General features: G+C 47.6%; 1 protein-coding gene across 4 annotated transcripts in view; it reads right to left on the reverse strand.

Moving 5' to 3' along the window:
* The window catches only part of inpp5b (inositol polyphosphate-5-phosphatase B), a 280167-nt gene that overhangs the window by 164378 nt on the left and 92491 nt on the right, over positions 1-23298 (reverse strand). For 2 of the 4 annotated variants that reach the window (XM_072501913.1, XM_072501903.1), the window contains exon 1: positions 16697-16786. The exons of the other annotated variants lie outside the window; for them this stretch is intronic. In XM_072501913.1, the coding sequence (XP_072358014.1) occupies positions 16697-16724 (28 nt within the window). In that variant the 5' untranslated portion in view covers positions 16725-16786. Of the gene's footprint in view, positions 1-16696; positions 16787-23298 lie in introns of those variants that run through there. 4 annotated transcript variants of the gene reach the window in all.

Genomic DNA, 23298 nt, shown 5'->3' on the forward strand with positions numbered 1-23298 from the left:
ATGTTGCTAACTTTTGGTTGGCTCTTAATTCGTAATTTGCTCTGTTTGTTTAACCTGTGCTCTAGAGTCGCCAGCTATCTTTATGATACCGCCACGAGGTTCAAGTTCAAGTAATGATCAATAACTCAACACACCAATTAGTAAGATTCAAATCAAAACACAGTAAATCACTACTCATGCATAAACTCTACTTTCTAGGCTATTCCTATCACTAAAAGGCCTATACTTAGCTTCGGACTGGCCCACCAGGTCAGGGGAACAAGTGGCCTTTCGTTCATGTCCTGAGTCTGCAGGATTCAAAAGCTGGTATGGACTGGTAGCTAGGAGCGCCTATCTCGTAGCGAGCGTTGATTTGAGACTTACTTGGCTGGCGTGGCCGCTGGACAGTTCACTCTCACGGGTTGATTCAAGTTGCTGAGTGACCCTGCCAAGAAGGACGATTTGAACTTGGGGGGCTTTACTTTTTAGTCCCCAGGGGCTTCCCGCCCTTCGGGGCGGACCCCGTACCTGGTTCCAAGTGATTGGACTGCGTTCCGATCACTTGGATCGATTTCTCCAATACTGGAGTTGTTCCCTGATCGCTGGTCGGTCCCTAAATGTCCGTTGGCCTTCCTTTGTCTTGGCTCCTGCTGGCGCCGAGGAGTCTGGCTTGGCTTTATTCACCTTATGTGTTGCAATTGTGCCTTCGAATTGCTCATTACTATGCAGATGGCTGCTGGTTTCAGTGCTGTCTGGTTTTTGCAAGTTCCAATACACAGGATTTCTGCACTTGCTCGTTTTTTGCCTGTGTTGGCTGAATTTCCCTTTAGTCTTTGCTGTTCTCCATTTTAAGTCGGGAAGTGGCCATTGGCTACAAGAGCACCAGAATTTATTTTATTCATTATGAAGTCTGGGTGTTGCTGGCAAGGCAAGCATTTATTGCCCACCCTGAATTGCCCTTGAGATGGTGGCAGTGACCTGCCTCCTTAAATTGCTGCAGCCCATGTGGTGTAGGTGCACCCTCGGTGCTTTTAGAGAGGAAGTTACAGAATTCCGGATTTCTTTGAACCTTCATTGTGATACAAGACTGCTGCTGTTGCAAAAAGGAGAAAACAATTACAGAGAGAAAGGATTCCAGTCTGCAGTGAAGCGTCATTACTTGCCACAATGGGTAAATATTTTTCCCTACAGCTCTCACCCAAGAACGTTGATAAAGCAGGTCAACCTGGCTAATTATCGCCACATAAGTCTCCTCACAATGATCAGCAAGTGATGGAACGTGTCGTCGATAGCATTATCAAGTGGCACCTACTCAGCAATAACTTAAGTATTCACTAGAGAGAGGGACTTTGTTACTCATGAGAACAGCGTGAACCAGGTTAATAGACTCAAACAGGTTGATATTAAGAAGGAGAATGTGCTGGAAATTTTGAAAAACATCAGGATAGACAAGTCCCCTAGGCCCGTTGGGGTATACCCAAGGTTACTACGGGAAGTGAGGGAGGAGTTTGCTGCGCCGTTGGCAATGATCTTTGCGTCCTCACTCTCCACTGGAATCTATCATCAAGGAAGAAATAGCGAGGCATCTGGATGGAAATTGTCCCATTGGGCAGACGCAGCATGCGTTCATAAAGGGCAGGTCGTGCCTAACTAATTTAGAGTAATTTCTTGAGGACATTACCAGTGCGGTAGATAACGGGGAGCCAATGGATATGGTATATCTAGATTTCCAGAAAGCCTTTGACAAGGTGCCACACAAAAGGTTGCTGCATAAGATAAAGATGCCTGGCATTAAGGGTAAAGTAGTAGCATGGATAGAGGATTGAATAGAAAGCAAAAAGAGTGGGGATTAATGGGTGTTTCTCTGGTTGGCAATCAGTAGCTAGTGATGTCCCTCAGGGATCAGTGTTGGGCCCACAACTGTTCACAATTCACATAGATGATTTGGAGTTGGGGACCAAGGGCAATGTGTCCAGGTTTGCAGACGACACTAAGATGAGTGGCAAAGCAAAAAGTGCAGAGGATACGGGAAGTCTGCAGAGGGGTTTGGATAGGTTAAGTGAATGGGATAGGGTCTGGCAGATGGAATACAATGTTGACAAATGTGAGGTTATCCATTTCGGTAGGAATAACAGCAAACGGGATTATTATTTAAATGATAAAATATTAAAACATGCTGCTGTGCAGAGAGACCTGGGTGTGCTAGTGCATTAGTCGCAAAAAGTTGGTTTACAGGTGCAACAGGTGATTAAGAAGGCGAATGAGAATTTTGTCCTTCATTGCTAGAGGAATGGAGTTTAAGACTAGGGAGGTTATGCTGCAATTGTATAAGGTATTAGTGAGGCCACACCTGGAGTATTGTGTTCAGTTTTGGTCTCCATACCTGATAAAGGACTTACTGGCGCTGGAGGGTGTGCAGAGGAGATTCACTAGGTTAATCCCAGAGCTGAAGGGGTTGAATTTAGAGGCGAGGTTGAGTAGACTGGGACTGTACTCGTTGGAATTTAGAAGGATGAGGGGGTATCTTATAGAAACATATAAAATTATGAAGTGAATAGATAGGATAGATGCGGGCAGGTTGTTTCCACTGGCGGGTGAAAGCAGAACTAGGGGGCATAGCCTCAAAATAAGGGGAAGTAGATTTAGGACTGAGTTTAGGAGGAACTTCTTCACCCAAAGGGTTGTGAATCTGTGGAATTCCTTGCCCAGTGAAGCAATTGAGGCTCCTTCATTAAATGTTTTTAAGATAAAAATAGATAGTTTTTTGAAGAATAAAGGGATTAAGGGTTATGGTGTTTGGGCGGAAAGTGGGGCCGAGTCCACAAAGGTTCAGCCATGATCTCATTGAATGGCGGAGCAGGCTCAAGGGGCCAGATGGCCTACTCCTGCTCCTAATTCTTATGGAGTAGTACCGGATGATTGGAGGGAGGCAAATGTTGTTCCCCTTTTCAAGAAAGGGAATAGGGAAATCCCTGGGAATTACAGACCAGTCAGTCTTACGTCTGTGGTGAGCAAAATATTGGAAAGGATTCTGAGAGATAGGATTTATGATTATTTAGAAAAACATAGTTTGATTTAAAGATAGTCAGCATGGCTTTGTGAGGGGCAGGTCATGCCTCACAAGCCTCATTGAATTCTTTGAGGATGTGACAAGACACATTGGTGAAGGTCGGGCAGTGGATGTGGTGTATATGGATTTCAGTAAGGCATTTGATAAGGTTCCTCATGGTAGGCTCATTCAGAAAGTTAGGGAACATGGGATATAGGGAAATTTGGCTTTCTGGATACAGAATTGGCTGGCCAAAAGAAGACAGCGAGTGGTAGTGGATGGTAAGTATTCCGCCTGGAGGTCGGTGATCAGTGGTGTCCCGCAGGGATCTGTTCTGGGACCCCTGCTCTTTGTGGTTTTATAAATAACTTGGTTGAGGAAGTGGAAGGGTGGGTTAGTAAGTTTGCCGATGACACGAAGGTTGGTGGAGTTGTAGATAGTGTCGAGGGCTGTTACAGGTTACAACAGGACATTGACAGGATGCAGAGCTGGGCTGAGAACTGGCAGATGGAGTTCAACCTAGATAAATGTAAAGGGATTCATTTTGGAAGGTCAAATTTGAATGCTGAATACAGGGTTAAAGACAGGATTCTTGGAAGTATGGAGGAACAGAGGGATCTTGGGGTCCACGTACATAGATCCCTCAAAGTTGCTCCCCAGATTGATAGGGTTGTTAAGAAGGCGTATGGTGTGTTGGCTTTCATTAACAAGGTGATTGAGTTCAAGAGCCACAAAGTTTTGCTGCAGCTTTACAAAACCTGGTTAGACCACACTTGGAATATTGTGTCCAGTTCTGGTCGCCTCATTATAGGAAGGATGTGAATACTTTGGAGAGGGTGCAGAGGAGATTTACCAGGATGCTGCCTGGACTGGAAGAAAGGTCGAGAGAGCTCGGGCTTTTCTCACTGGAACGAAGAAGGAAGAGAGGTGACTTGATAGAGGTGTACTAGGTGATGAGAGGCATGGATAGAGTGGATAGCCAGGGACTTTTCCCCAGGGTGGAAATGGCTGTCACGAGGGGACATAATTTTTAGGTGATTGAAGGAAGGTATAGGGGAGATGTCAGAGGTAGGTTCTTTACACAGAGTGGTGGGTGCGTGGAATGCACTGCCAGCAGAGGTGGTGGAGTCAGAGTCATTAGGGACATTTAAGCGACTCTTAGACGGGCACATGGACAGCAGTAAATTGAAGGGGTGTAGGTTAGGTTGCTCTTAGATTAGGATAAATGGTCTGCACAACATTGTGGGCCGAAGGGCCTGTACTGTTCTATGTTCTATGTAACCTACGCACTGATGCTCAGGTTGGGTTCTGCCAGGGTCACTCGACTGCTGACCTCATTACAGCCTTAGTCCAAACATGGACAAAAGAGCTGAGCTCAAGGGGAGTTGAGTGACTGCCCTGAACCATCAAGGTTCAAGAATTTCACCAAGTGTGGCATCAAGCAGCCCTCGCAAAACTGGAGTAAATGGGAACCAGGGAGAAAACATTCCGCTGATTGGAGTCGTACCTGGCACAGAGGAAGATGGTTATGGGTTTTGGAGACCCAGGGCATCACTTTTTAAAAAATATATATTTTATTAAAGTTTTCAAACCCAATTTTTCCCCCTTACAAATCAACAAAAACGGTAACATGATAACTGATAGATAACATGGTTTAAATAAAATAGTGAACTAACAACATAACACAAAATAGTGCTCCCCCTTCACCCCCTCTAGAACAAAAACAATTTACCCCCCCCCCCCGGGCTGCTGCTGCTGGCTATCTATTTTCCCCCTAACGTTCCGCTAGATCGTCGAGGAACGGTTGCCACCGCCTGCAGAACCTCTGAGCCGATCCTCTCAGCGCAAACTTCATCCGTTCCAGTTTTAGGAACCCTGCCATGTCGTTTATCCAGGCCTCCACGCCGGGGGGTTTCGCTTTCTTCCACGAGTAAAATCCTTCGCCGGGCTACTAGGGACGCAAAGGCCACAATATCGGCCTCTTTCACCTCCTGCACTCCAGGCTCATCCGCTACCCCAAATATAGCTAACCCCCAGCTTGGCTTGACCCGGACCTTCACCACCTTCGAGATCACTCCCGCCACTCCCCTCCAATACCCCTCCAGTGCCGGACACGACCAAAACATGTGTGGTTCGCCGGACTTCCCCCGCACCTCCCGCACTTGTCCTCCACTCCGAAGAACCTGCTCAACCTCGCTCCCGTTATGTGTGCTCTATGTAGCACCTTAAATTGGACAAGGCTAATAAGCCTGGCACACGAGGAAGAGGAATTTACCCTACTTAGGGCATCAGCCCACAAACCCTCCTCAATCTCCTCCCAGAGCTCTTCCCATTTTCCTTTCAGTTCTTCAACCAGCTCCTCCCTTCTTCTCTTATCTCCCGGTACATTTCGGACACTTTGCCCTCCCCGACCCACACCCCCGAAAGCACTCTATCCTGGATCCCCTGTGTCGGGAGCAGAGGAAATTCCCTCACCTGTTGTCTCGTGAACACCCTCACCTGCATATACCTAAAGATATTCCCCGGAGGCAGCTCATACTTTTCCTCTAGCGCTCCCAAGCTCGCAAACGTCCCAGCTATAAATAAGTCTCCCACTCTCCTAATTCCTGCCCGGTGCCAGCTCTGGAACCCTCCGTCCAACCTCCCTGGGGCAAACCTATGGTTGTTCCTGATCGGGGACCACACCGAGGCTCCCAGCACACCCCTCTGTCGCCTCCATTGCCCCCAAATACTTAATGTTGCCACCACCACTGGGTTCATGGTAAACCTTTTCGGGGAGATCGGTAGTGGCGCCGTGACCAGCGCTTTTAAGCTCGTTTCTTTACAGGACGCCATCTCCAGCCCTTTCCATGCTGCCCCCTCTCCCTCTATCATCCACTTACGGATCATCACCACATTGGCGGCCCAGTAATAGTCGCCCAAATTCGGCAACGCCAGTCCCCCTCTGTCCCTGCTACGTTGCAGGAACCCCCTCCTTACCCTCGGGGCCTTCCCTGCCCACACGAAGCTCATGATGCTCCTATCTATTTTCTTGAAAAAGGCCTTAGTGATCAATATAGGGAGACATTGAAACACAAATAGGAACCTCGGGAGGACCATCATCTTAATTGCCTGCACTCTGCCCGCCAGTGACAGCGGCTGCATATCCCACCTTTTGAAATCCTCTTCCATTTGCTCCACCAGCCGAGTCAGATTGAGTTTGTGTAAGGTTCCCCAGCTCCTGGCTATCTGAATCCCCAGGTATCGGAAGTTTCCTTCCACTCTCCTTAGCGGCAGGCCATCTATCCCTCTACTCTGGTCCCCAGGGTGTATCACGAAAAGCTCACTCTTTCCCATGTTAAGCCTATATCCCGAGAAACCTCCAAACTCCCTCAATATCTGCATAACCTCTGTCATCCCCCCTCCACTGGATCCGCCACATGCAGCAGTAGGTCATCTGCGTAGAGTGACACTCGGTGTTCCTCTCCCCCTCTAACCACCCCTCTCCATTTCCTGGAGTCTCTCAGCGCTATGGCCAGTGGTTCAATTGCCAACGCGAACAGTAATGGGGACAGCAGGCATCCCTGTCTTGTTCCCCTATGTAGTCGAAAATACTCCGATCTTTGCCGATTTGTGACTACACTTGCCATTGGGGCCCCATATAGGGTTTAACCCAGCTGACAAACCCCTCCCCGAACCCGAACCTCCTCAGCACCTCCCAAAGATACTCCCACTCTACCCTATCAAATGCCTTCTCTGCATCCATCGCCGCCACCATCTCTGCCTCCCCCTCTGATGGGGCATCATTATCACCCCCAATAGCCGTCGCACGTTGATATTCAATTGTCTCCACTTTACGAACCCTGTCTGATCTTCGTGCACCACCCCCAGGACGCAATCCTCTATCCTCGTTGCCAGCACTTTTGCCAACAACTTGGCGTCCACATTCAGACACGAGATAGGCCTATAAGACCCGCATTGCAGCAGGTCTTTATCTCGCTTCAGGATTATTGATATCGTCGCCTCCGACATTGTCGGGGGTAGAGTCCCCCCTTCTCTGGCCTCGTTAAAGGTTCTTACCAGCAGCGGGGCCAACAAGTCCACGTATTTCCTGTAAAATTCCACCGGGAACCAGTCAGCTCCCGGGGCCTTTGGTCACCTCGTCCATCCCAATTGGCGCCCCCAGGCCTGCCACCTCCTGCTCCTCCACCCTAGGGAACCTTAGTTGGTCCAGAAACTGCTGCATCCCCTCGTTTCCCTCCGGGGGTTGGGACCTATATAACCTCTCATAAAAGGTCTTAAACACCTCATTCACCTTCCCTGCTCTCCGCACCGTAGTTCCTGCTTCATCCCCAACTCCCCCTATTTCCCTCGCCGCTGTCCTCTTACGAAGCTGGTGGGCCAATAGGCAACTCGCCTTTTCCCCATATTCATATCTCATCCCCTGTGCCTTCCTCCACTGTGCCTCTGCCTTCCCTGTGGTCAGCAGGTCAAACTCCGTCTGGAGTCTTCGCCTCTCCCTGTATAGTCCTTCCTCCGGGGCCTCCGCATATCTCTTATCCACACTCAAGATCTCCCCCAGTAATCTTTCCCTCTCTTTGGCCTCTGTTTTCCCCTTGTGAGCCCTGATGGAGATCAACTCTCCCCTGACCACCGCCTTCAGCGCTTCCCATACTACCCCCACTCGGACCTCCCCATCATCATTGGCCTCCAGGTACCTTTCGATACATCCCCGCACCCTTCCGCAGACTCCCTCATCCGCCAGTAATCCCACATCCAGTCGCCAGAGTGGGCGCTGTTCCCTCTCCTCTCCTAGTTCCAGATCCACCCAATGTGAGGCATGGTCTGAAACAGCTATGGCCGAGTACTCCGTTCCTTCCACCCTCGAAATCAGTGACCTTCCCAGAACGAAGAAATCTATCCGGGAGTATACCTTATGGACATGGGAGAAAAAGGAGAACTCTTTGGCCAGCGGCCTGGCAAATCTCCACGGATCCACTCCCCCCATTTGGTCCATAAACCCCCTAAGCACCTTGGCCGCTGCCGGCCTTCTTCCCGTCCTGGATCTAGATCTATCTAACCCTGGGTCTAGCACGGTGTTGAAGTTCCCCCCCCCCCTCCATTACCAGGTTTCCTACCTCCAGGTCCGGGATACGTCCCAGCATCTGCTTCATAAATCCCGCATCATCCCAGTTCGGGGCATATACGTTGACCAGCACGACCTCCATTCCCTGCAGTCTGCCACTCATCATCACATACCTGCCCACGCTGTCCGCCACAATGTTCCTCGCCTCGAACAACACCCGTTTCCCCACCAATATGGCCATCCCTCTATTCTTTGCGTCCAGCCCGGAGTGGAACACCTGTCCCACCCATCCTTTCCTTAATCTAACCTGGTCCGCCACCTTCAGATGCGTCTCTTGAAGCATGGCCACGTCTGCCTTCAGTCCTTTCAAGTGCGCGAACACTCGGGCCCTCTTAACCGGCCCATTCAGGCCCCTCACGTTCCACGTGATCAGCCGGACTGGGGAGCTGCCCGCCCCCCTCTCCTGTCGAATAGCCATCACCCTCTCTGGGCCAGCCCCACGTCCCAGTCCTGCGCACCCACCCGTCCCCCAGGCGGCGCATTCCCGCCTCGACCACCTTTTCTCTTACCAGCTCCCTTTCGATCTCAGCAGCAGCAACCCAGCTTTCTAGAACCATCCCGCCCCCCATGGCGCAGCTCCCCCTACAGCCCCGTTCCCATTCCCCATCCCCCTCCTGTGTCTCTTTTTCTCCCCCACCGGCGCCCACATTTCTCAGTGCCCCCCCCCTCCCCAATTTACACCTCTATACATCAGCATTGTCGTTTCCCCTCCAACATCGGTCCCTCAGTTCTGGTCCAGTTTCTCTTTTTGAATGAAGGTCCATGCTTCTTCCGACGTCTCAAAGTAGCAATGTCTGTCCTGATGCGTGACCCATAATCATGCCAGCTGCAACATCCTGAACTTTACTTTCTTCTCATGCAGCACCTCCTTGGCTCGATTGAAACTCATCCTCCTTCTCGCGACCTCCGCGCTCCAGTCCTGATACACACGTATCACCGCATTCTCCCATCTGCTACTTCGTACCTTCTTGGCCCATCTCAAAACAACCTCTCTGTCATTGAAGCGGTGAAATCGCACGACCATCACCCTAAGTGGTTCTCCAGCCTTTGGTCTCCTCGCAGGGACCCGGTGGGCCCCTTCCACTTCCAAGGGGCCCTCAGCTCCCATTAGCGAGCGTAGCATCGTGCTCGCATAAGCCCCGCCGTCAGCTCCTTCCACTCCCTCGGGGAGACCCAGGATCCGGAGGTTCTTTCACCTTGATCTATTTTCCAGGACTTCAATTCTTTCGATGCACTTCTTATGAAGCGCCTCGTGCATCTGCATTTTGACCGCTAGGCTCAGGATCTCGTCCTCGTTGTCAGTTACCTTCTGCTCCACCACACGGAGCTCTATCTCCTGGGCTTTTTGTGTCTCTTTAAGCCCCTCGATTGCTTGTAGCATGGGGGCCAGCACCTCCTTTTTTAGCAGCTCCACACACCGTCTTAAAAATTCATCCTGGTCCGGTCCCCATGTCGCCTGGGCTCCCTCCGACGCCATCTTGTTCCTTTCTTTCCTCTGCCGCTGCCCTCGAGGATCCTCCGTGATATGGCCACCGCCGCCGATCTTTTTCTTCACACTGGGGGGGACGACTCCCTGTTGCTTCATCCCACACCGGGTTTCGTCGCAAAAAATTTCCCGTTGGGGCTCTTAAAAGAGCCCGAAGGTCCGTCAAAGCTGGAGCCGCCGAAACGTGCGGCTTAGCTGGTCATCGCCGCAACCGGAAGTCGACCCAGGGCATCACTCTAGGGGTTCTGCAGGTTAGTGTCCTGGGCCCAACCGTCTTAAGCTGCTTCATCATAAGAAGACTGATGATTGCACAATGTTCAGCACCATTCACGACTCCTCAGAAACTGAACCAGTCTGTGTCCAAATGCAGCAAGACCTAGACAACATTCAAATTTTGGTTGATAAGTGGCAAAGAATGCAAAACAAGTGCCAGACAATGACCATGTCCCCATGACATTCAACTACATTACCATTTCTGAATACCCAACAATCAACATCCTGGGGGTTGCCATTGACCAGAAACTGAACCAGGCCTGCTATGTAAATATTGTGGCCACAAGAGCCGGTTGAGGCTGAGAATTCTGCAGAGAAAAACTCACCTTCGACTCCCTAAAGCATGTCCATCTACAAGGCACAAGTCAGGAGTGTGATAGAATGCTCTCCACTTGCCTGGATGACTGCAGCTCCAACAACACCCAAGAAGCTCGACACCATCCAGGCCAAAGCAGCCTTCTTGATTGGCAGCCCTTCCAAAATTCTCTCCACAATATCAATACACAATGGCAGCAGCGTGAATCATCTACGAAATGCATTGCAGCAATTCGCCAAGGCTCTTTTGGCAACATCTTCCAAACCTGCAGCCTCTAGCAGCTGGAAGGACAAGGGCCGCAGATGCATGAGAATACCACCACCTGTAAGTTCTCGTCCAAGCCACACACCATCCTGTATTGGATATATCATCATTCCGTCACAAGGTCAAAATCTTCAAATTCCCTCCCGAACAGCACCATGGTTGTTCCTACAACAGATGGATTTCAGCATTTCAAGAAGGAAACTCTGCACCACTTTCTCATCAATGGGCCAAACGACCTCTTTCTGCACCGCAACAATTTGGTGATTCAAGGGCAATTAGGGAAGAGCAGCAAAGCCCACATTCCATGTGCGAATAGAAAAAAGAATGCAGTACTGGGTAATGAACCAGGACAGGTGTTAGATTTGGAGGTAGGTGAGCACTTTGGTGATAGTGACCACAATTCGATTAAGTTTACTTTAGTGATGGAAAAGGATAGGTATATACTGCAGGGCAAGAGTTATATCTGGGGGAAAGGCAATTATGATGCGATGAGGCAAGACTTAGGATGCATCAGATGGAGAAGAAAACTGCAGAGGATGGGCACAATGGAAATGTGGAGCTTGTTCAAGGAACAGCTACTGCGTGTCCTTGATAAGTATGTACCCGTCAGGCAGGGAGGAAGTGGTCGAGCGAGGGAACCGTGGTTTACTAAAGCAGTTGAAGCACTTGTCAAGAGGAAGAAGGAGGCTTATGTAAAGATGAGACATGAAGGTTCAGTTAGGGCGCTCGAGAGTTACAAGTTAGCTAGGAAGTCCCCTTGTTCAAGAGGGGGAGTAGAGACAACCCCGGTAACTATAGACCAGTGAGCCTTACTTCTGTTGTGGGCAAAATCTTGGAAAGGTTTATAAGAGATAGTGTCGAAGCCATACAGATAGGATGTATAATCATCTGGAAAGGAATAATTTGATTAGAGATAGTCAACACGGTTTTGTGAAGGGTAGGTCGTGCCTCACAAACCTTATTGAGTTCTTTGAGAAGGTGACCAAACAGGTGGATGAGGGTAAAGCAGTTGATATGGTGTATATGGATTTCAGTAAAGTGTTTGATAAGGTTCCCCACGGTAGGCTACTGCAGAAAATACAGAGGCATGGGATTCAGGGTGATTTAGCAGTCTGGATCAGAAATTGGCTAGCTGTAAGTAGACAGAGGGTGGTGGTTGATGGGAAATGTTCAGACTGGAGTCCAGTTACTAGTGGTGTACCACAAGGATCTGTTTTGGGGCCACTGCTGTTTTTGTCATTTTTATAAATGACCTGAAGGAGAGCGTAGAAGGATGGGGGAGTAAATTTGCAGCTGACACTAAAGTCGGTGGAGTTGTGGACAGTGCGGAAGGATGTTACAAGTTACAGAGGGATATAGATAAGCTGCAGCGCTGGGCTGAGGGGTGGTAAATGGAGTTTAATGCAGAAAAGTGTGAGGTGATTCATTTTGGAAGGAATAACAGGAAGACAGAGTACTGGGCTAATGGTAAGATTCTTGGCGGTGTGGATGAGCAGAGAGATCTCGGTGTCCATGTACATAGATCCCTGAAAGTTGCCACCCAGGTTGAGAGGGTTGTTAAGAAGGTGTATGGTGTGTTAGCTTTTATTGGTAGAGGGATTGAGTTTAGGAGCTATGAGGTCATGTTGCAGCTGTACAAAACTCTGGTGCGGCCGCATTTGGAGTACTGCGTGCAATTCTGGTCGCCGCATTAATGGAAGGATCAGGAAGCATTGGAAAGGGTGCAGAGGAGATTTACCAGAATGTTGCCTGGTATGGAGGGAAGATCTTATGAGGAAAGGCTGAGGGACTTGAGGCTGTTTTTGTTAGAGAGAAGGTTAAGAGGTGACTTAACTGAGGCATACAAGATGATCAGAGGATTAGATAGGGTGGACAGTGAGAGCCTTTTTCCTCGGATGGTGATGTCTAGCAAGAGGGGACATAGCTTTAAATTGAGGGGAGATAGATATAGGACAGATGTCAGAGGTAGGTTCTTTACTCGGAGAGTAGGAAGGCGTGGAATGCCCTGCCTGCAACAGTAGTGGACTCCCCAACACGAAGGACATTCAAATGGTCATTGGATAGACATACAGATGATAAGGGAATAGTGTAGATGGGCTTTAGAGTGGTTTCACAGGTCGGCGCAACATCGAGGGCCGAAGGGCCTGTACTGCGCTGTAACGTTCTGTGCCAAGCATGCACCTGACTTGTACTTCTGGAACATACAGACTTTTCAAGGTGGATAAAATAGATTCTCGGAGAGGAAATTCAAATGACTGAGATAACCATAGGTTAAATTCTTTGTGACAGCAATTTTTGTGACAAAAGATACTTTAGCAAGGAGATCAAATGATTTTTTTTCAAATTGCTCCTTCAAGGAAGAGAAAAGTAGTCAGAAGTGTGTGGAGGGAACAAACTACAATAAAACAGCTGCTGAAAGTGGGGGGGTGGGGTCTTCTAGCAGGAGCAGCCACGCTGGCAGGTAATGCTGGTGAATGGAGGTGAGGAGGGAGAGGAGACCGCCAGACTGGGAGGGGGGGGGGGGCGGTGCTTGCAATGTGCCAGGGTTGGAGACTGAGCGTGGTCATGGATAGAGAGGGGGACATCTTGGATGGGCCCGATTTAGGGCGTTATTAGACGAGGCAGAGCCAGAAGTGGGAGGATGGCAGACGGTAGAGGGGAGTGGAGGCAGCCTCTGGTAAGAATTGTAACATGGAACATCCGTGGGTTAAATGAGCCAATTAAAGAGGTCTCGAGTTTTTGCGCATCTGAGGAGTTTGAAGGCGGAGGTGATCTTTTTGCAGGAGACTCCCCTCTGGGTGAAGGACCAGGTTAGGTTGAGGAAGGGATGGGGCGGGGTTGGCCATTTTCTTGAACAAAAGTGCAGGGACCCAGGGTGGGAAGGTCAAGGAAGTGCGGGACCCGGAGGGAGAAAGTATGTAATAGTGAATGGGGGTGCTGGAGGGAGGCCGGTGGTACTAGTCAACATATATGCACCGAATTGGAATGATGGAGGGTTTGCTGGGAGTGATCCCGGATGTTGATACGCACCAGTTGATTATGGGTGGAGGTTTTAATTTCCGTGATGGAGCCAAGGGTGGACAGGTCGAGCCCAAGTCAATGGGAAGGGTGAGGATAGCAGTTGGGAGAGTTTATGGAGCATGTGGGAATGGTTGATTCGTGGAGGTTTAAGAATCAGAGGGGGGGGGGGGGGGTAGTACTTCTTCTCACACGTGTATAAAGTGTACTAGATAGAGAATTGGTTTCTTTGTGGTCAGACAAGTGGTGTTGTTGGGGGTGGGGGTGGGGGTGGGGGGGAGAGTATGCGGGGATTGTGATATCCGATCATACGCTGCATTGGCTGGAAGTGAGGCTTAGCGCGGGACAGGTGCAGAGACCAGGATGGAGGCTAGTTTGGGTTTGTTGGCGGATAACGGGTTCTGCGAAAGGGTGAGGGCGAGGTCAGTGATTGGGATTACGTGGAGATTAATCAGAATAGGGAGGTGTCGGCGTCACATTCTGGGAGGTGTTGAAGGTGGTAGTCTCAGGGGAGATTACCTCATTCAAGGCGAACAGGACAGGCGGAGGAGGCAGGAGCATGGACGGTTGTTGGATGAGGTAGCTGAGGTGGACAGGAGATACACGGGGGGCCCCCACTAAAGACTTGTTGGTGGAGAGGAAGAGGTTGCAGTGGCAGTTCAATAGGTTGACAATGAGAAGGGCAGTTGTGCAGTTACGGAGTGCAAGGAGGATGCAATATAAATACGGGGACAAGGTGAGCTGTATGCTGGCCTACCAGCTGAGGAGGCAGGCTGCATCCAGGGGAGTTTTACGGGTGCTAACAGAGATGGGGGAGGTTAGTGTCAGAGCCGGGGAGGATAAATGAGGTTCTATGAGAAGCTGAATAGGGCTAAACGGGATGGAGAGGAACGGGATATGGAACGGTTCCTGGATGGGGGGGGAAGTTTCCAAGGTTGGTGGAAGATAGGAGGCAGGCATTGGAGGAGCCGCTTGGTCTGAGGGAGGTGATTGACAGCATTAGGGGGATGAAGTCGGGAAAGGCTCCACTGCCGGAAGGCGTTTGCGACAGAGTTGGCACCGCATTTCTTTGTGATGTTTAGTGAGATGTTGGAGAAGGGGCAGCTGCCAGAGACAGGCATTGATCACACTCATCCCGAAGAAGGGGAAGAATTAATTGTAGCGTGGGTCGTATAGGCCCATTTCGCTGTTGAACACAGATGTGGAAGTGTTGGCTAAGATGGTGGCGGGGAGGATGGGAGGATGTGTGCCATGGGTGGTCGCTGAAGATCAAACGGGTTTTGGAACGGGCAGGCAGCTCGCAGTAACATCAGGAGACTGTTGAATGTGATTATGACTCCGTTAGTGGGGCGGGTGCCGGAGTTTATTGTCTCTATGGATGCACAGAAGGGTTTTGATTGGGTGGAGTGGAGGAATTTATTTGAGATCTTGGGTAGGTTTGGGTTTGGTCTGAAGTTTGTGGCATCGGTGCATCTGTTACATGTAGTCCGGTTGGGAAGTGTATGTACATATGGGATGAGTCCACGGAGTTTTAGGCTGCAGAGGGGAATGAGATAGGGGTGTCCGCTGTTGCCGTTCTTGTTCACGCTGGCGATTGAGCCCCTGGCGATGGCTCTTAGTGAGTCTGTGGAGTGTGTAGAAGCTTGCCATCAAATCAAATGTGTTTGAGTCTAACCCAAACCAATTAGGATTATATTGGGGTGTAATTAGACGGCTTAAGACAGATATGAAAGTGTATAACTGAAAAGTTTCTCCCGGCCATTTTAGGTTAGGTTTGGTTTTAGTGTTTAGTTTAGTCAGTTTTGTCCTTTATAGTCTCCATTTTAGAGATGTCTTTTGGGGGTTGTCAGTTTAACAGTCTGTGTCAGTGATGTTAGTCCACTTTTGACTTTGAGTTTGAGTTTGGCTGAAGATTAGCTTTCTCTCTCTCTCTTCATGTTTCATTGCCAGACTTTGACCTTTTAGAAGTTACTTTCGAGCTGTCTGCCTAAGCAAAGAAAGATAATGTCTGTAATTCTCTGAAAGCTTCGAATTGTCTACGAATTGCCTTTTAAATGACTTTCAAATTGTAATCAAGCGACTACAAATAAAACAATTCTTTTTGGCACCTGAGGAGTTTATACTGCAAATTTCTGCTGAGTTCCAGTATTCGCAAAGTGCTACTGATAACCGAATAGCAGAGATTATATAAATTCCTTCAACTATACACAGTCGAATAATACAAGGAATCGATGGCAAGGGATTGTGAGGGGGAGCAGGGAGCACCAGGTTAAATGTTACTGTACAAAACTAGCTGTTGGGTACAGCGCAAACATTTGCCTGTTAACAGCCCATTTTTTTCTTTCAGCCATAAGATGAGACAGCAAAAATTTTAAGCAATAATACCCGTTTAATTTATAGGCATAACAGAAGAGAGAGAATGTTTCAACTCCAAATGCTGCTTTTCATTAATTCCATAGCTTCATTTTTTAAAAATCCCATGCTGAACAAACAGTATCTTAACAGCCACATAGCCCATCCAGAAATCAGGTCTATTCGCAGAATAGTGCACCAGGGGGCGGCAGCTGAGTGAACAAAATAGAACACATAAAAGCACGGAATCCACTCTGATTTAAACACAAATTGTAATCCCTCTGCATTAAAGCTAACAGACAGACGAATGCAAACACACTGAGGTAACCGCAATTATCTCGCTTTTGTTTAAGAGTGATTTGGAAAAGTTTCATTTGATTTTCTTGGGAAAGTATCTTCTGCGAAGAATCAAAATCACAAAGAATTTAAGCCAGCACTATCATTAAGTCTCTGTGGGTGAGAAAGGTGGTCCTTCTTCACCGATTTTCAGGGATGATGTTTAAAAAAAAAAGGGTGGCAAAAAGACCCTGCTTTTAGATTTACCGTTAATAGCAAACTCAGCTTTTTACGGTGTCCCTGAAACAATTGAAACGTGAGCTTCCAACTTCAAGTGGTGTTCCTGGTAAATTCTGCACCCCAAAATGGCCCTGCCAAATGAATAGCCCCAGGGACGTTCTCCTCAGTCAGAGAGACAGTGGCCACCAACAGCAGTGCCTGCCTCTCAATTAAAGTGAGATATCTTGAGTTTAACTAGAGATTACTTCGGAACTGGAAACTTCAAGGAAGTACAAACCACTATACCCGCTCGGATGTAAAAAGGGGAAATGTTTCTACCTGAATAGGGTGCTGCTTCTGTGGACATTTCGTAGCTCAAGTGTTGTAATCTGCCATCAGCTTCCGAACAAGTTCCTGCTTCTACAAAGATCCTGTGACATCACTGCACTCATTTTACAGGCGAAAATAGTCAATCGCTGAGCTACTCATCGACTCAAGCTCCAAGTGCACCATACACAACACACAAGAACTAAAGGAGGCGCGTTATTGGAAAAACTTGATCACTTTCCAACAAATTCCATTCATCCTGTCGTTCCTCATTTACCTACATTAGTCCCCAGATAAGCAAAGCCTTTATTTTAAAATTCTCATCCTTGTTTCAAAATCTCTCTGTGGCCTTGGCCCTGGATCCCGATCTCTGTATTCTGCAGTCCCTCAACTCTCGAGTTATCTGATTCCTTTCATTCTGACCTCTTGTCTATCGCCAATTGTAATTGATTTATCATTGGTGACTGTGCCTTCAGTTTCCCAGACCCCAAACACAGTGCTTGGGGTCTGGGAAACTGAAGACACAATCACCAATGATAAATCAATTACAATAACCTCCATAAACCTTTCCACCTTGCACCCTGGCTTCCCTCCCTTAAACACTCCTTGAAGCCTATCTCTGTCCAAAGTTTTGGTCATCTGACCTAATATCTCCTTATGTGGCTTGGAGTCATTTTTAAATATTTATTTTATGGGATGTCAGTGTCGCTGACTGGCACAGCATTTATTGCTCTTCCCTAATTGCCATTGAACTGAGTGGCTAGGAAGGGCATTTCAGGGGACATTTTGAGTAAAAGTAATGACAGTAAGGACAACGGGTTTCTTTCCCTAAAGGGCATTGGTGAACCAGATAGATTTTTATGACCATCGACTTTTATGACCATTAGACTTTTAATTCCAGATTTCTTATTTTATTGAATTCAAATTCCATGTGGCGTGGTGGGATTCGAACCTAGGCCCAGTGCATGACCCTGGGTTTCTGGATTACTAGTCCAGTGACAATACCCTATGCCACCACCTCTCCTGGTCGTATTTTGCTTTATAATGTTCCCGTGAAGCATCTTGGGTCATTTATTTACGTTAAGGCCACAGTATAAATATAAATGTGTGTTATGCTCTTTTAAAAAAGTAATAAATTTGAACATTTCTATTAAATCTCCCCTTGATCTTCTCTAAGGAGAACAATCCCAAGTTCCCCGGTCTCTTCAAATGCTGATGGCTCTCATCTTTTGATAGTATTCTGGTAAATTTCTGTCTCCCTTTCAGGGCCTTAGGCACTTAACCAAAAAAGTTGTGCCTAGAATTGTGCACAATACTTCAGCCGAGGCCTAACTAGCTATTTATAAAGGCTTAGCATAACCTCCCATGTTTTGTTTTATTCCATGAATAATTTCTGTTTTGAAACATTTCAGTTTATAAAGCTAAGGAACTGGTGGTGAGCCTTCTCACCTTGTCCCTGCCACCTTTGAAGATTGGAGTAGGAGGAAGAGTCCTCTGGTTTGAAGAAAGGCACTTTTACACAATAGGAATGGGAGAGTTGTGCTCTACGAAATTGAGTTTATATTATTGATTTTTTTTTCATTCATTCATGGGATGTGGGCATCACCGACAAAGCCAGCATTTGTTGCCCATCACTAATTTCACTTGAACTGAGTGGCCTACTAGGCCATTTCAGAAGGCAGAGTCAACCATACTGCTATTGGTCTGGAGTCATATGTGGGCCGGACCAGGTAAGGACGGCAAATTTCCTTCCCGAAAGGACATTATAGTGAACCAGATGTGTTTTTATGACAATCGACAATGATTTCATGGCCATCATTCAACTTTTAATTCCAGGGTCCCCAGAGCATTACCCTTGGTGTCTGGATTGGTAGAGTCCAGTGTCAATACCACTGTTGCCTCTCCCGAATGAAGAGGCCTGAGGCTTATTTGATGGGCTCAGTGCCACAAAAGCAAAAGCAGGCAAAACCAAATACTGCTATATTCTGCCTGACCTCTTGAACCGTTAAATTAACTCTCAAACGCATGGTGTCAGACAGAAGCAGGCATTTTGTTTCCTTCCTACTTGTCTGACCGCTGGGGTTGCCCACTGTTCAATTTTGGTTTGAGTCTTCAGACTTTTGTGACTGCTGTATCCAATTACTTTCTAAAATTAAAATAGGTCAGCGATTTTTTCCCCCTCGTTTGCTTCTATGTCTGTGAATTTCAGGTTGGTGGAGTTTTAATTAACTTTCACCATCAGTAAAACCAGCATCAGAACTCCACTCTTGTTTTCTCCCTACTGTTTAATTTCAGACATGACCAAAAGCCATTAATTGCTGCCAGTACTGATCCAAAGTTAAAGCAGACACAGAAATGGGTAACAACTGACGACAATGTGGGTAACTTTTAACAATGTCCCGTAATTATTACTCCTGGGGGTCAAAGCCGGCCTAACAGATCGCCATGTATATTGTGGTTACTGAACCTCAGAGTAATCTCTGACACACTTATTACGCTCAAGCACAGTTGTCATCTTTTCACTCTTCAGTGGTCACTCTTTTTGAAACGATTTTACCCACACTAGGTATATATCATGATGGTACAACAAATTTACTTCTGTATTATAAAAGTTTAAAATTCAGGGTACGTAGCTACAATGTCTTATGAACTTTCTTTGCAGATCCCTGTGCTCATAAAGAACTTGCTTTAAGATAATGGTTGGATGGAGCAATATTAGTACAATGCAAACACATCGGAAATCTCAGCACGCTCTGGTGTTAGCAAAATTGAGCAGTAGATTCAGGATGTGATACGGTCCTTACGCAGCAAAGGCCTTTTGGGAAAATCTTTAGCAAACTTAAAATTAGGAAAAATGTCTTTCTTATTATGATAGAAGTACCGGACAGATGAAAATAATGCAATACTTATGTCCTATTTTCATTAAATTAATACTTTCTGATACTGCCACTCAGTTGGCATCTTGAATGACATCTTGAAAATATATCCATGTAACTAAATTTATCACAACAAAAACAGAAAATACTGGACAATCTCAACAGAGAGAGAAAGGAGCTAAAGTTGAGAGTCTGGATGATTCTTTGTCGAAGCTAGAGTGAACTGGAAATGGGGTCAGATTTATTCTATTGTGGGGGGGGGGGGGGCGTGGAGCAGTGGGGCTGGATAGGAGGGCATAAATAGGTGAAAATAGACAAAGATGTCGGGACAGAAGACAAAAAGAATGTAAATGAAGGCTAACTGAATTTATCATTTGTTGCGACAGCCTGGGCTAGTGCGTGGTCAATTCCAGCCCAACTTGGTCACGGAGTCACAACACAAGTGAATTAACCAATAATTCTTATAAAAATTCCTTAAGCTTTTGGCCCTTTAAATACAACGGAATAACAACAAACACACCTACTACCCTCTTTAACTGTCCCATCCTCTACCCACACATACAAGACAAACACGGGGAGGGGGAATAATAAGGATGAAGGTCACAAGATAAGAGTATTTGCTTCGAATGATAGTTCCTTAGCACACTTTCCTCACAGTTTGCTGGTTGATCAAAGCCTCTGGTTTACAGTTGGTAATGATTTTCCTTGCAGAGTCATTGGGCCTTCAGCTAGAGATTTACGCTTAAGCCTATTTCTTTCGCGAGACACTTTATCTCACATCAAACACTTCTTCCAGCTCGTGGATTGACTTCAGACCTCTGCCGCATTCCAGAGAATGGTGCCCAACTTAATGGAGAGAGTCAGCCCTCACATTGGCCTTCTGAAGAGAGTTTAGCTGGATCTTTTGGGAGATAATTAAAAAGAACCAAGCTACAGAATCATAAGTGAAACCAAACTCAATGGGCCGAATGACTTCCTTCTGCACTGTAAATTCTATGATAATCTATGATTAATCTAGGACAAAGGTTCGGCACAACATTGTGGGCCGAAGGGCCTGTTCTGTGCTGTATTTTTCAATGTTCTATGTTCAAACTGGGACATCGTGGGCGGGATTATCTCAGCCTGGGGCCGGGCCGGAGAATCCCCACGACTGGTGCGAATTGCGCCACGCGGCCCCGACAAGCGATTCTCCACAGAGCGGAGAATCGCTGCCATTGGCGCGGCACAGGTCGCGGGCAGTTCTACGCGGCTGGCCCGCCGAGTCTCAGGCCGGGATGGGCCGAGTGGCCGTCGTGGAAACGCAAAGTCCCGCCGGTGCCGTCCACACCTGCTCCCAGCCGGCAGGAACTCCGCGTTGATGGGTTGGGTGGCGGCCTGTGGGTGGGGGAGTTGTGTCCAACCCGGGGGGGGGGCCTCCGATGTGGCCTGGCCCGCGATCGGGGCCCACCAATCGGCGGGCCAGCCTCTCGGTCTCCGGGTCACCTTTCTTCCGCGCCGACTTCTGTACACCTATGCCATGTTGCGCGGGGTCGGCGCGGACAAGGGAGACACCGTGCATGCGCAGAAATCGCGCCTGTGGGACTGCGCATGCGTGGGTTCACGCCAGACCCACTGCGTATGCGCGCATCCCCCGGCGCCCATTCCACGTCCGGATCAGCAGCTGGAGAGGCGTGAACCGCTCCAGCGCCGTGCTGGCCCCCTGTAGGGTCAGAATTGCTGATCCTGAGGCCGGGTTGACACCGTCTAGAAACGCCACGGCGTTTCCGACGGCGTCAACACCTAGCCTCAGGATCAGAGAATCCTGCCCCATGAATTTGAAAACATTTCAATGGGATCAGATCTAATCACCACCTGCTATCAGGCATAGCACAGCCCTTTGGGTCAATTCATTAGCCACCAGCCAAATCAATCAAACCAAGTCGTCATTGATGTCAGTCAGAGTCAGTCCAAAACTGGGTCCTCCTGTTTGAATTAAAGGCACAGGCTGCTTTGCTTTAAAGTCACAGGTCCATTAAACACCATGGATTAAAAATATAACAGCAAAAATAAAAGAAAGGGGAAATATGGAAATAAACAGGAACAAACAGCAAGAACCCTCACAATCTGCATTGACTACAGATTGTCATGTGTCTCGCTGGATTTTCTTGGTGATAAATTAAGACATTATAGAGTCATGGTCAGTGCTTCCAACTCAAAGTTCTTCAAAGATTTTTTTAAAAGATAAATTAAAATTTCTCAAGTGTTTGGAATCTAGAAAATCCAAGAATTGTTGAGACTGGATACTGAAAGGTTAAGTACTGAAATCGAGCAGAAGAAAATGACAAAAATGTAGCATACTCTTAATTAATAACTGAGCTTCTGGGCACAGATGTTAAGATAATAATTACAACAACACAGTAAACTAGATTATGTGAAAGGTTAGTTAAGACAGGGCATGAGCCAGGCCACCAAAAAAACAAACAATTACAAATGAAGACTCATTATAAGTGTCCCTGAATATGTCAGAGGAATGAAGAATTGCCCAATGGCACAGCAACTAATCTATTATAAAGTGACATCATTATGCAGCATACGCTCACATCACAAGCATCAATACTGGAATTAACAGTGATTTATGAGTACAAATGAAACATTGCTAAGTTTGCACTTCAAACTTGAACAATGAGCTCTCTATTGAATCTTCCAGTTGTACCATACAGTATATTAATTACAATTACAAGGATTATCTGAAATGCAAAGGTAACCCCTAGCTATTTTTCTCTGTTGCAAATCTTTTCCTTCGATACCTCTCCTTTGTCTCTTTCACCATCTAGCACAGTGGTTAGCACAGTTGCTTCACAACTCCAGGGTTCCAGCATTGATTCCCGGCTTGGGTCACTGTCTGTGTGGAGTTTGTATGGTCTCTCCGTGTTTGCGTGGGTTTCCTCGGTGTGCTTCAGTTTTCCCCCATAGTCCAAAACTGTACAGATTTGGTGGATTGGCCATGCTAAATTGCGCCTTAGTGTCCAAAAGATTAGATGGGGTTACGGGAAATAGGGTAGGAGCTTGGGCCGAGGAAGGGTGCTCTTTCAGAGAGCTGGTGCATACTCGATGGGCCGAACGCCTCCTTCTGTACTGTAGGGATTCTATGATCCCGCTTAAGCACTAGTACATGATAGGGGAACTCCAATTTATAATGCTATGGGCCAAGGACTGGAAAATGGGACTAGAACAGGTGGTGGTTGTTTTAGATTGACACCGGCACAATGGGCCGACAGGCCTTTTCTGTGATGTAGACCTCTATGACTCTGTTCCATGCTCTGAATGCTTGAGGTCACCCAAACCTCTGCTGAGAGTGACCTAACTCACACCTCTCACACCTGTGCTTGCCGACTCAAACTGGCACACAGTTAAGAAACATCTCAATTTCAAAATACCCATCCTTGTTTTCCAATCCCATCATAGCCACACCTATCTCTGTAATTCCTCCAGCCTCACGACCCTCCAAGATATCAAGATTTCTGGCACCTCGAGCATCTCCATTTATAGCTATTCCATCATTGGTGGCTGAGCCTTCTGATAAACTCTGGAATTTTCTCCCTCAACCTTTCCATAGAATCCCTACAACGCAGAAGGAGGCCATTTAGCTCATCAAGTCTGCATTGACCCTCTGAAGGAACAGCCCACCTAGGTAGGCCCACTCCCCCCACCCTATCCCCATAACGCTGCCTAACCTGCACATCTTTGGATAAGAAGGGG

The sequence above is a fragment of the Scyliorhinus torazame genome, chromosome 1 (genome assembly GCF_047496885.1).
Source record: "Scyliorhinus torazame isolate Kashiwa2021f chromosome 1, sScyTor2.1, whole genome shotgun sequence".
NCBI lineage: Eukaryota > Metazoa > Chordata > Chondrichthyes > Carcharhiniformes > Scyliorhinidae > Scyliorhinus > Scyliorhinus torazame.